At 40.2% G+C, this 14744-nt stretch overlaps 1 protein-coding gene across 1 annotated transcript; it reads left to right on the forward strand.

The window, feature by feature from the left end:
• The first annotated feature begins 7766 nt into the window (after positions 1-7766).
• LOC139723840 (uncharacterized) lies at positions 7767-9272 on the forward strand. Its single transcript, XM_071635045.1, has one exon. It carries the CDS (start codon positions 7767-7769, stop codon positions 9270-9272), a length of 1506 nt encoding a protein of 501 aa, XP_071491146.1.
• Positions 9273-14744: the final 5472 nt, after the last annotated feature.

Below are 14744 nucleotides of genomic sequence, written 5' to 3' on the forward strand. Positions count from 1 at the left end.
TCATTCAGATATATTAATACACACACACACACACACACACACACGCACACACACACACACACACACACACACACACACACACACACATATACATTATGAGGTGACAAATCGTTTTACCCGTGGCAAGATCATTGCAAGTTATGTAAATCTAATAGATGTAACTTATATCAATACAATTGTATATCTCTTCTTGAATCGATTTAGTGAAGAGATAGTTCTTATTTCATATGGTATATCATTCCATACCAAAGGTCCTCTATAGATAACAAAATTTTTGAGCATAGCGGTACGCACAGACGGGGGATGAAAAGAATTTTTTGTATAATGATCTTGGATGGACCGATTTAAAGTGGATATACTTTTGCAGAGAAGTAGGAATAGTCCAGAATCTAGACTATGATAGTACTCAGTTCATTTTTGTTGAAACCCCCACAATGATATCGCATGGGAAAATAAGATACGCTGCCACCAGCACGACCAGTATGCATGCGGATGACAAGGAGCGAAAAAAAGGTCATCCAACAAATAACGCCGTCTTGTGTTGATGAGGCAAAAGTGACAGCTGTTGACTGCACGGAATAAAAATTCATTGTTGGCAAGAGTGCAACCTTTAGGGCTTATGTTGTTCGTGTTGCAATTGCATTTTAGTTGTTTGGGGATTTTTGCCATTTGAGAACTTTAACTGCAATCGCACTATGATATAGACTAGTTTAGTTTATTCAAAATAATATTATAGTCGTAACAAACAAAGCATCTCTTCGTACAACAAGCAACGTTCAGTATCTAAAACACATATACAAACACACACTTAAATCGACGAATGCGCAACATGACCATCAAAATAAAATGAAAGTAAAAACCAGATAATTCGATGAAGTATCAAAGTCAGTTCGGTAGCCTAACTCTCCTAAACTGTGTGTGCACAGATATTGCATTCGCAATATTTGTGTTTGTTTGTTTGTTTGTTTGTTTCGTAAGGTTCTCTTGATACATTTGCTATGATATCAAATATCAATTTTAATCATGTTGGGATACGAAAGGGGAAAACTTGGCTTTGTTTTGTAGTGCTCCCCAGCCGGGAATGACAGGTAGAACATCGAGAAAAAAAATATCTTAGCGTTCATTGGCGGAGTAGGGCCTTTGACATCGCTAAGGTAACCATAAACCCCGATTAACGGGAAAATAAAACCCTTTTGTCCTGGAATAAAAAGGAGTGAAATCCTAATCAAGGTTATCAAACGCTACGTCGTCTTTGTTACCTGCTCCCAGCCGTTCCGCTCCTGTACCCACACTCTAACCACTGCTATCTCTCATTTCTATCGCCCCACGACTGTCGCAACCAAGCGGGGCTGAAGAAAGGCGGTGGGACAAAACGACCACTGAACCTTTACGGGAAAAAGGGGGACTGCTGAATTGCTCCCTTCCTTGGTGTAGCGCTAACGGTGGCTGAGCGCCCAGAAAGCTCGTTGTTTACTCATGTTGTGGATCGTTCTCAAGTTTCTACGGGCGTTTACCAGTAAGGGGCAAGATAACACGAAGTTGTAGGTCGATATCTTAACCCGACCATAAACAGCACGAATGTTACATCGTAGATTTGAACAGTCGCAAGGCACGTTGCTGTATCCTTCAAGAAGTCTGCAGGAATAATTGAAGATACATTTTCACGAACATCGCAACATCGGTAAACAAAAAGCTATGCAAACGTTGGAATCACCGTATGCGCGTCACGATTGCTCCTGCAAGAATTGAATGATGTGGCGCCGCTGAATGAACGGTGGCCGGTATCGAGGCGACATAAAGGTCTTGCCGACGTGACTTCAGTCAGTAGAAGGTGAGCACCGTGTAAATGAATATCCCATTCTTGAAAACGTTCTGTCTGCCTGCCAAAATAATATGATAAAGATGTTGATCCAAAATACTCTGTACTTTGCGTCAGTTTGATGTCAAAAATTCAATGAGTTTCAACTTCCTTTTTTGTGTGACTAATAAAGTTCGTGAAACAGAGTGCTAAAAATAAAAATAAAAAACTCAGCAAAGGATTGAAAACAAAGTGAGTCACTGAATCAGTTAACATGATGTTGGACGCACTTGTACTATACATTTTGATTTGAGAAAAAACACCTTTCAGGAAATTGAGATTTTAGATTGCTTGAAACTAGCTGTTCTCGCTGACGACGTTATCATAAAAGTGACCAGATTAGACTTTTCAAAATTCCCTTTAAAAGTTTCACAGTTCATCAACTGCAGTAATATTTTGAGCAAGGCATTAATTTTCTTATCGTGGATTCTTTCTCCTCTGTCAAGAAAGTGCAAATCCAAAATTTTGACTTACCTCCGGAAGCATGATTACATTTAGTTATTTGTTATTCCGAAGGATCGCTATTCCGTAGGTTCGTTATTCCGAAGTCTCATTTTCCGAAGGTTTGTCAGTATTCCGAAGGTTCGTTAATCCAAAAACGAAATATGATTCATTATATATTCTGAAGATGGTTACTACGCACATTTTTTTTCACCTCATTTCATTTTCGGACTAATGAACCTTCGGACTAACGCCACAAATGCTCGTATTAACTAACATCTATAGTATATGGAATTTGTGTGTTTTGGAATAACAAAACTTCGGCATTTTTCGGATTAATGGACCTTTCGAATAATGGACACAACCCCTCTTGGATCTGCGCTAAAATTGCGAGCCAGATACTTCAAGGAGAGTTTAAGTAGATATCATCATTGAAACATTTTGTATTTTGATAATTGAGCACACGCTGCCATTGCTTTAGCGGCGATATGAAATTGTTAGCATTATTCCAGTGAGATCCAGTGATGCAAAATCTATTGACATATTTTAACCATGCAGTTTGTTTTAATCATGTTCAGTCTGAAGAGGAGGTATCCCGGAAAACAACCCATCAAGCTTTGAGCGGTTTAGTCGTCTACGAAGTGTTATCTTGAGTTCTTTGACGTGGAGAGTTTGGATCTGAAATAAGCACCAATTTTCGTGTTGTTAAATAAAGAACGAGATCAGGTTTCTTTAATCATAAAATACTCCTGACAATACCCAAGGAGACAGACATGACTGAATGTGTGATGTGAAATTATGAGTGTTCAGATTAATGATTCTAGCGTCGAGTCGTTTTTTTATTCCAATGGATTAACAAACTATGCCCTCAACTGATGTACATGAACACCTATTATTCACTGTTTAGACTAATAGCTATGATAGAAATAAAGGCATACATCCTTAGTGGGGGATTCAAACTCACAACCTCCTGATTGCTAGACAGGTGTAAAAGCAAATAAGGGCAGTTTGTCAATCAGTTGCAAGAATGAATGTGATATCAACGCGCAACATCATGCAAAAGCGAGCGATAAATCTTCTTACTTTCTGTTTCATTCTAACAAAATTACATTGATTTATTCAACCATCATTAGTGTTGTTCAACTCTTTCATCCTAAAGCTGATGAAAGCTGTACGACACTTATGTTTTAAATCATTTGATTTTCTAAAATTGTCCATACTGGCTTCACCTTGAAACAACTGCCAAACAAGATTCTTTAAAAGAAGAAAATGTGCTGCAAACGTAAATACAGTATGGGCACATTCAGTGAATAACATGTCACAAGGCCTTTACTTTGATTAATTGTTAATCACAAGAGTAACTAGTGGTTTTCAGCAAAGAAATGTTTCTGGTGGCAGCACATTGTCTCACACAGCCACATACGGCCCAGTCATTATCTTCATAATCCTAACAAGATAAAACATACCTGCGTCGTCTGAAGGGCATGTGATTCAATCTGGTAGTTGTAGATGCCACTTCTGTTTGCAATGATTGTCTGTCTTTAAATTCCGTTTTACTTTGTGCTTACATTGAATGTCATTCGTGTTAATTTAGACTCGTAACAGATGAAATAGATGTATATGTGACTATTCAACACAACACAAGTCAAGTTACGGTGATTAAGTTTCATTTTTGGAGAACTCTTTATTTACATTTCTTTTTTTCCGTTTTTTTCTTTTTACAGACAATTAATTGTAAGAGTTGTCCTTTCAAGAGCTAAGCTAAGAATTTTTCAAAAAAAAATTACGTTGGTCATACTTATCATAAGCTTTACAATAATTGCGTTTAATGGATCTTTGGCCGATGATTCGGCAATTACTAAAGCTACGGTCACAAAGGTTCGTACGAACGATGCGTTCGTACGAATGTCACTGTTCGTACGAATTCTGGAGTTCGTAGAGATTCGTAGATGGGGCACAGATTCTTATACGGCCTTCTTACGAATTTCGTACGAACGCTGTTTAATTCGCAAGAACAACTTAAGACCTTTTAGAGAAACGAAATGATTTATGGCCCTAGAATTCGTACGTTTTTCGTAAGAATGCCTTGAGTTATTCTTTCGTCAGACTTACGGCCATCTTACGATTTTTTGTCGTAAGATGGTCGTACGTGCAACTCACGGCACTCTCAAGTCATTCGTAAGAAGATTTACGATTTTTTGCATATTTTGTCGGGTTGTTAAAAAGACGCTGCCGTGTCCTGTCAAAAATTCTGTAACAGTTGAAAGTTTTATACTTCAAGATGGCAGTAGTGCCAAGGAGACTACAACTGCAGCTGCATCTACAAGTAGAGGAGGAGGAGGAGGTTGTTGCTCCAACTCTCCCCCTCTCACTCCTTCCTCCTCATCTCCCTCTTTTCTTTTCTTCCCCTTCCCTCTTTTCCATTTGATTGCCTTCCCTTTTGGTCCCATATTTAACAGAAATGCTTTCTGGTCGAACACCTAGAACAAAGTGAGGATTTGAACTTCGCACGTTTGGCTTTATACCCCCAAAACTCAACAGTTGCACAAAATTTAATATTGTATACCTATACGCCTTACGAGTCCCTTACGAACGCCTTACAAATTCGAAGAGTTGTTCGTAAGAACGCCGTAAGAATCTCCGTTCGTAAGGCATTCTTACGAAAGACGTAAGAGCCCTCTACGATCGACTTAAGGCGTTATTACAATCATCGTAAGAATTTAAGGCTTTTAGAATTGTCTCTCGACCCTGCAAAATCTTGCGTAGTTCTTACGATGTTCGCACGACGTTCGTACATCCGCCTTGCGAAGAGAGGGTTTCGTATGAAGTTTTAAAAAAAAAATCTTGGACAAAACCATCGACCAGGCTACGAACTTACGAACGGTCTACGAACGCTGGTTTCGTGCGGCCTTCCTAAGAAGATCTTACGAAATTGTCTAAAAATCGTTCGTACGGCGTTCGTAGCAGTTCGTAAAGGCATTTGTGACCGAGCCTTAAGTCTGCTAAATGATGCATTGTCACGGCACACCAGCAGGTAGATATCTTGTTACATAACATGGCATCATAGTCATTATACAATAACATCGTCTTTGAGCACATAATTATCATCTCAAAGAAAAATTAAGGGGGGTGGCAGGCCGTGTCGTACATGGGAGGCCTGTCTGTGTGTTTGTGCAGAGAGGCTTGCGTATAATTATACCACTGAGGTGAGACGAAACATGATTTTCAGAACATGCGTAATAATATTATGTTCACGTATCGGTATCACAGCGAGCATTGTCGGTGTTCGTGATATTGTCGTCGTCAACAAGATTGGGAGTGAGGATAATAAGGAAATCGATCAGTAACAACAGCTCTTGGAGGACTCACAAATAACATGATCGATTACCAGTGGTCCTGTCGCAAGTATTGCCCTTTTTCATCTAGTTGTATCAGCAATCATCTGGTCATTCAAATAAGCGAACAAGATATCCAGCATTTTAGATAGGCGCTAACGCCTGTGGCACGTAATAGTATTGGGCTCTTTTGCTTTCATTCAACTTTTCCCTTTGTTTGATAATTTGAATGGGTGTTTGAATATCGATGGTCTTATATGGGGTTGTATCTTATATACAAAGAAAAAGAAGTAGAGAGGGATAGAGAAATTCTTATAACTTGAGACAGATTATTTCCTTTTATTTGTTTGTTTGTTTGTGTGTTCGTGTCTATGTGAATGAGAATTATACCTTATTGATTTTATTTCATGAAGAATATCACGGTGTCAGAGATAGAGAGGGGAGAGAGAAAGAGAGAGATAGAGATAGAAAAGAAGAATATGACATTGTGTTTCTAGCCCTTAGGTGTTACTGTTGTCCGTGGTATATGTAACGTATTTTTATATATTTTGACACAGTTTGTGTTGTTTAAATTTTCGAAAGTTAATGTGGATATAATGAAATACTTAACCTTAAGCCTTAAAAAAAGACCCGAAATCATATATATTCCACAATTTGTCATCATGCAACGCCTGTAAATAAGATGAGATAAAGAATAACGACATTATACCTGAATGCGCTGTAGATTCATTTTTTTCCCCTGGAGGAGTCAGTTAGTTGAGTACGTACTGTCTCACGCTAAAATCATTCGTGAGGGCGAATTAAACACAATGGTGAGCTTTTGATTCTTTGCAGAATATCTGTAGTGAATAACAATCGTAAAGACAGAATGACGCGCGCATCCACTTCAATATTCTCCTTTGTAACATATTGAATGAATGGCGTTGGTTTCTTCAAATGACCATCGACGTATGACGACATAAAAAGAGGATGGAAAATAATGGATGTTCCTCGAGTTCCTGTTTGTTCGAGAGTCCAACATGAACCTTGGTTCCGATGAATCATAATTATTCAATAGAGTCATTGCACATTCGTGACGTCCGCGCGTTACAAAACAACAACAATTCAAGCAAGCTTCGAATCATAACTCTTTTCAACAATCAGGTATTGAGAAATCCAGACTCATTAAACTTTCATGACGAATCGACCCGTGAGTGGAAACGCCTCTTATACCAGCTCGTAATTCCTTTCCGTACGTTTGATTCCTGCACTCCTTCCCGACCCTAATCGTCTTTCTCCTCCGACAAAGGAGCGTCGTAACTGCCCATTTAGAAGAAGGAATATCGACTTTTACTGACGTGCTCTCTGGAGTTAATCCTCTTTTCAGATCTTCTCCCTTTCCCGTTCACAAACAGAAGCCCCCTTCCTATGTGGTTTCATCTTTAACAATAAACACGGAAAATCCGATCGATGCTATTTCGCCCGTGGTGCTCTGCCGCGGGTAACCCCGGCTTCTCTCTCAGTGTCGACCTGGCATTGACGCGCGCTGCCAGCACACAATGTGTTATTCGGGTTGCTAGGGATGTTGGTAGCACGTCGCAGTGCTATTTAGTTGGGATACAAGGGACAATTCCAGCTATGAGTTTGTTCCTCAATGATATTTCTCTGCCTCGTCGGTCATATCCCTTCAAAAAGGTTAAGGTAATGTTGATTCCTTAGTAACGAATTTACTGGCCTTGTCATGTGTTGGTATGTTTTGGTTGTTAGTTGGCTTGCTAGGGATTAATCCACGCAAGGTGATTTGACGTCTCAATTCTTTCTTTTCCTCTCCCCTTTAGGCTGCAAGGAGAACTCTGTTCGGGCTGAACATCGTCGAACGAGAAGCCGCCTGAAGCCTGGGTCAGCTGATATATCGAGTCGCTGGAAATTATCTTGGGATTAAGAGAAAATCAAGCAATAACGGACTACATCTGCGAACTTGTAAACATCTAAATTGTCTTCGGTTGAACTGTATCAAATGACTATCGACATCTACTTCTTGCGGGATCAGTCACGCTATATCTTGGAAATGTTGACGCGGTAAAAAAGAGAACCAACTAAATTTACAGACATTTTTTTTTCCTGGAAGTGGTGTACTTATACCGTAAATCACTATGACGGGTGGTTCGTATCGTATAGATCTAAAGCGAGATGATCCAAGAACGCTTATGATAAAGATGGATGCGAGATTGACCTTCGCCGGGCGAGAGCGGAACCACGCTTTTCGAATGGACGCTGAGCGGGAGCTCCGCCATCTCGACTACGCCCGTCATTTGACGCGGGCAACGCTGGAAAGGCAGCAAAAAGAGATGCACAAGCGGATGAACTTCTTGAAAAACCTTGTCGAGGAAAACCGAGCGAGGAGAAAGAAGATGGAGGAGGGGGGTGGGGACAAATTGGTATCGGATACCAATACCGATGCCCCGGCGGATCGTAGGAGTCGAAAGGAGGAGGGCCTGAGACATACTTTGCCGATATTGCCGATGAGGAGAAATCTTGAAGATTTCGTAAGCTCCCTAAACCCCAAACAAGGAGGTGCTTCAGCAATGAGTCGATCGCTCGGTTATCTCAGTGATTCATTTCAGCGAAGTAGAACTCAAGAATCGTTGAGCGAAAAGAGGCTGAGACAGTTAAGGCAAGATTTGAGGAACGCCAAAAAGAAGGAGATACCACCTGTTCAGCTGAAGACTGACGACAGGCCGACGGAGACGCCAAAAGTTGTCTGGTCAGGTGCCGATGGAGAAGCTAGACTTACGGAAAACGAAGAATCGAAGGGTAATAATTGTGCAACTCATAACATCTCCCTCCCGGAAATTGCTCCAGGTCCTCCGAAGTCTCGCGAAGCCTCCATGGGAAGGAGAGTCTCCTTGAGCCAGATGATTGCCACGGGAGAGATCACAAAACTTCCTGTTATCAACCCAGGTGACAATGCCATGTTGAATCGGACTCCACAGAGTCTTAACTTGGCGCGGACATTCTATATGAACACTAGCCAAACGAGCGGGCGGGGTCCCATCTTACAACCGATTCAACAAAACCAACGATCACAGCAACAACAATCATCTCAAGCGAACATTAACAAGCGCGGTGGTGTCAAACTACCACCAGCGATGGTGCCACTGAAATTCTTGCAAGAGGACATCGAAAAGAACCCCTTCATGTCGTCCGACTTCAATCCCAAAACGTACCGCCCACGTGAGCTCCTCAACGCGAACAAGCCTGAAGAAATGTACGTGTGGCTCGGGTTTGACTCCGAGGACGAGTTCCGCGAGATGGTGGCACAAGCAAAACAGGACCTGGACGACGGGAGCGACGACAACTCGTCGAATGGAGGCGACGTCGTAGAACTCGACGTCATTGATGAGGTCCCCGAAGAAGAAGTTGCGGAAGGCGATGACATCGAAAAGGAAGGAGCAGAATACCTGAGTAAGAGGAAAATTAGCAGACGAGTGTCTCGACTGAGCGCCCCAGTTGCCATGATTGCGTCCAGCTTGAACAGAGAACTGTCTGCCGGTGGGAAGAAACCCAGCAGCGCGCTCAAAAAGTTCATCAGAGCCGCGAAAACAATCTGCGTCGTGAGACAATTTCAGCTGAACGGTGATGACACGGAGGAAACGTGACGAAATATCAAACAACAATGCTGGACATTGAATCACTATTTTTCCCGATTTCAACTCCTTAAGTAATTTTCTGAAGTTAAGGCACATATAGCACAAACTCTGGGTCCTTTTTCATAAAACATCTTACCACACAACGCATAATTACGTGTAACTTGCATCGATTGCGGATAACCAGCTAGATAACAATTTAGCTTTGTGCGTTCCATTTATTCATTGTCGGAGTATTTGTACTTGCTGCTACCTAAAATTAAAGCAGATTTCTTCCATGAACGAGCCCCCGATTTGATCGAGGTAGGAAATTAGAACTCATGAGGTAGTTTTCAAAACATAATGCTGTGAGTGTATTTACATGGATGGTATAGTATTGGTTTAGGTGATGATTCATCTTAACTTCTTGCTAGATACTTAGAAACCACTTCATGAAATGTAGAGGAGCGTACAATTCTAGAGGAATTCAAACTTTATTTAATGAAAAACAGTTTTTAAGTGACTGAGTTATCCGAAAACAAAAAATAAAACAAAGCGATCCTTATAAAAGGTGGGTCCCACTATTTATTAGGATTGCTTTGTTCTGGATATCTCAGCCATTTCAAAACCATTTTTTAATCAAACAACTTTGAATTCCTTGTAAAAATATATGCTCTTTCATATTTCATAACAGATATCTTATTATGGTTAGGGCATACTCGTAGTCGTACAGCTCGTACTACTACTAACTTGGTTACTAGTAAGAGTAATATCCTTGTTGTGACGGGTACCTATTTATTTGCAGCAGATGTACAGTCATCGATGAAACAGCTAGCTAGAAGAGTGTTGAGTGTGACTAGTCCCACTATAGAATAAAAGCTGGAGTTAGTAGTATACAAATGACGCACAGGTCCGAGTGCGTCAGTCGGAATTGTGTGCATAAGGTAACTATGGAATGCTTAACCCACGAGGCGAAGCCGAGTGGGTTTAGGCTAAATTCCATAGTTACCGCATGCACACTATATTCCGACTGACGCACGAAAGACATGTGCGTCATCTGATTTATAGAATGGGTAATTTTCTTGTCAAAACCCATTTTTCTATCGTGTTACCCGATGACAAAATTACTGGATGCATTTCCTTTTGGCTTGCCGTAAACGGGCATGTATACCCGTGCTTACCGTTTTTACTGGATGCATGGCCAGCCATGCATCAGTTTTACTGGATGCATGGCCAAGCTGAGTGCGCGAACCTTTGTTACAAGTACGCGTACTCTTGCTAGGTGCGCGATAACATGTTTACCACTGTGACTCAGCGTGCGGCCAGTAAAAATGAACACATAGCTCTCGACCAATCAGATCGCAGGATTCTCGCTACCCATTCTATAACAAGTGTTATAATGGGAAGTGGGGGGTACGTGTACTCCCACCTGGAGGCTGGGGGGTGTTTCATCAACGTTTGTCAGCGCTGATAACTGTCAGCGTTGACAATTTCAGCAAAATCCTTCGTTTTGATTGGCTGAGATGCTCTGGTCACTGACTGTTACTATGGTGATTCAAGTTGTCAGCGCTGACAAACGTTGATGAAACACCCCCCTGATTGGGCCTTGAATGAATGAAACTGCCCTGTTGCAAACAGACATGATTACTCTAGACCAGAGTAGGCAGGGAATCATTTCACTGAACTATTGCCTATGACAATGTGCTCAGGAGAGAGACAAAAAGTGCATGCAGGGGAGAGTAGATGCAGTGCACTCGAAACCTGACGACAGTATGCAAATAGTGAATGGTCATGAGTGCAATGGTACAATTTCACACAAGGTGAAAGATAGAGGCGCTCTATTCAACAAGGCGAAGCCGAGTGGACTAGCGTACCTCATCTTTCACCGAGTGCGAAATCTTGTTCCATTGCACGAGTAAAGACCATACACTAATATTTGTTTTATACAACACCTCGAACGTCAAAACAGATGCAGTCCACACAGATTCTTGAATTTAGCACAGAAATGGGCACCATCTTCCGTGAAAGATGAATGAGTAGCCGCACAGTCACAGTCAGCTGTATACATGTATATCTATACGCAAAACTGATTGGTTGCAATTGTTTACAAAACTAATTGACAAAATACTGCATACACAGAATATTTCGTTAAGTTTTTATTTTTGAGAATTTTGCAAGTCAGGTGCTATTCACTGATTTAAAAACACCTGAAACTATTAAGTCTGATCCCGACAAGAATGTGATGTGCACGTGTACCTTTCTCTATTCAGCGCTGTACTCCACAATTGCGAATTTAACCGCTCACAAAATTGTTGGAAAGTTGCGATTCGCAAAATATTAGACTCGCTAAATATATGGTAGAAACAATACACTTTTCTAAAGTGCACGTGTAGTTGTTGAGTGGGTGTGGCAAATGTTTGTTATTGTGACATCAGAGCAATGGCACAAAAACTTATGAGTCAATCCTGAGTTCAACACAGTAGTGAATGGAAATTGGTGAGGTCACCCATGTGATGGTACTTACCAATCAGATTGCTACATTCTTTTTAGGTGTTGTATAATGGTTCATATTGTGCAACATTGTGAGTACCCAAGAATTACATGTGCTGTATCTCCACTACTATCACAAGTTTAAAGGGATCGTACAGTTTTGGTTGAGACCTAATTTCAGGTTTCTAACATTTTTTTTGGTGAAATAATGAGAAAGCTCATGAAATATGACAGAGCATGTAATTCTATGAGGAATTCAATGTTTATTTGATGAAAATTGGTTTTGAAATGGCTTAGATATCCATAAAGAGCGATTATAATAAAGCGTGGGACCCACACTTTATTACGATCTCTTTGTTTTACTTTGTTTTTGGATGTTTCAGTCATTCCAAACCCGATTTTGATCAAATAAACTTTGAATTCCTCTTAAAATGGTATGCTCTGTACTACATATTGTATATCATAAGTGTTTTCTTGGTACATGTATCTCACAAAAAGTTAAAAGCCCAATTCTCATCTCCACCAATACTATACCATCCCTTTAAACCTGTGCTGTTTTGGACTTGGTTTATAAGATGGATCTATGACCTCTATCAGCTGATAAAACTGTGCATTGCAATACAATGGGGCTGCTCTTCGACCAGCCATGCAAATGACAGTGTGAATCAGAGCAATCATCCGAGTTGGTGCTTCAGATGGACTCACGATTTTAAACAGCTGTACAAAGCAATCAGTAATCTGCCTCTAGATAAACATGCAGTGCAGATGTACTGTTTTGCTGCACACTTTTTGCACTTTCTTGCATTAATAGTGAAAAAGTAAAGAGAGTACATGTGACTCATTTCAGCACCTCTGATTGCCTACATTCTTAAACCCATTTTTATAAACGGTACAAAGTGTATGAACAATTCACTAATTTTTTCAGCCAAATTCTATCCCTCCCCAGAGGGTCGACACCAAATTGAAAGTTGCAGCATTATCGTTTGCATTTGAACTTTTTACCTGTTGTAGATACACCTATGGCACACCATCATGATTTGATTGTAAATGAAAATTTTGAGGATGCATTTAAAGCAATCAAAGGTAGAATTGCTGATTAAAAAAAAAAAATAGAATGTAACCAGTGTTAACGTGGAAACCAATAAATATTTTCTCATTTCCAGCATACCAGCCTTGCAAAATGAGTGTTGTGTGAGCTACAAAACTACATGTACGTTTTTGGTGTGTTTTGTCACTATGCATTCAGTTCTTCTAACTAAAGAATTTCCAATCCTGTATCTCCTCTGTTTCATCCAACCCATGGCGTAGGGCACCAAGAGTAAAGTGCTAAACTGGAATTAGCTACCACGCTTGAGGCACTCTTTTAAATGTAACATTTTTCATGGAATATTTTGATTATTCACTGCAGATGTATTAATGGGGAAGCAAATCTAAATGTGAAATGTATTCACACTTACTGTATTTGTAATACACAGTGCTTAAACTGGCTTCTCCTATCTGTGCTGAAAGTGCACGTCACACTTTTGATGTGAAAACATAGGCCATCATGACATAAATAGTGTACCATAGCAAAGAAAATCATGAAAAGTTTTACCTAATTTGTATGCTATCTTTTCCACATGATTTACTGAAAAAAAAATACTTTATAGCTCAATAGAGATATGACTTTTTCTTAATCTTCTGTGCTGAAAACTTTCCTATTATTACACTCATATGCCAGGAATGAATGTGTCTAAAACTGACTGTGTTGACAAAGAGGAAAGGAAATTGGGGTTGATAGAATGAACAGGTTGATTGCTGTTTATTCAGTCAAGACAAAAAACAATGAGTGAACAGGAAAACACAAAGATAAAGGAAGAGAGTGCAAGGGCAGAGTGGAGCAGTGGATGAATGGAGGAACAAATACCATCAGTGATGTGTACGAAGGTAACCCAAGCCTTCCATGTAAACTATATAATATACCGGTAAATGTGTTTGTGTGTGTGTATGTGTGGGGGGGGGGGGGGGGGGATTGATGGGGATAATTTAAAAAACAGCTAGAATATATTCACCAAAAAAAAAGCTCTGATTGTATTAAACATATAAGTATGGGTGTGATTGAGTTCTTGTCGCCCTATTTCAGACAACCATATTTCTCTCAAAAGTTGGGTAATATTGCCTAGAAAATTATTGATCCAACATGTATTTGCCCATGTCACTTTGCAACATTATTTAGTCTCTGTCTGTGTGTGTGTGTGTGTGTGTGTGTATGTGTGTTTGTATCCAGCTGTAGAAGTACTGATGGGTAGTTGTTCCTAACAATGTTATTGCAGGAAGAAACAAAACGCCATCAAGCTTTCTGTAAAATCAGATCTCTACCTTGTTCTAATTAGTTCTCTAAAGTGTGATGTGTTCCCTGGAATGGGATTCTCTGAATTTTTCTTGGGTACTTACAATTTGAGTTACACCTGATACAATAGGTGATTTCAAGTTGAGTGCTAGTGTCAGTGCTATCTCAGCACTAGCACCAGCAATAAAACCGAACTTGAAATCAGTTGATGTTGGGAGGTTGATGTCAAAATTATGACCTATTTCCAGTAGTTTGGTGCTGGGCCCGGTGTTTAATGTTGTCTGCTGAACTGAGCTCCACCATTTGTATCGGCGATTTACATCCTGTTTCCCCATTGGCCAACACTAACCCCTAGGGATTATCATTTTCGTCATGTGAAGTTCGGTGCTGGTGTTAGTGTTGCCGTGAGAGACCCATCATGTTGATGGGTCTCCATCAATGTTGACTCCATGTTGACCCATCAAACTGATACCTTTAGACAACTTGAATTTCATTTGATGCATCAGTATTTCAGCTAAAGTCGTTTGCACTGATTGTAATACAGTGCACTCCCGTTATAACAAACACGGTTATAACGAAATTCCGGTTACAACGAAGTAAAAATTTGGGCTGCAGTGTCATCCACTCTATGTATTTCTATTGTTTATTTGTTCGGTTATAACGTGATTCCGATATAACGAAAGAAA

The sequence above is a fragment of the Diadema antillarum genome, unplaced genomic scaffold (genome assembly GCF_040938485.1).
Source record: "Diadema antillarum isolate AM-2024a unplaced genomic scaffold, OU_Dant_1.0 scf00000201, whole genome shotgun sequence".
Taxonomy (NCBI): Eukaryota; Metazoa; Echinodermata; class Echinoidea; order Diadematoida; family Diadematidae; genus Diadema; species Diadema antillarum.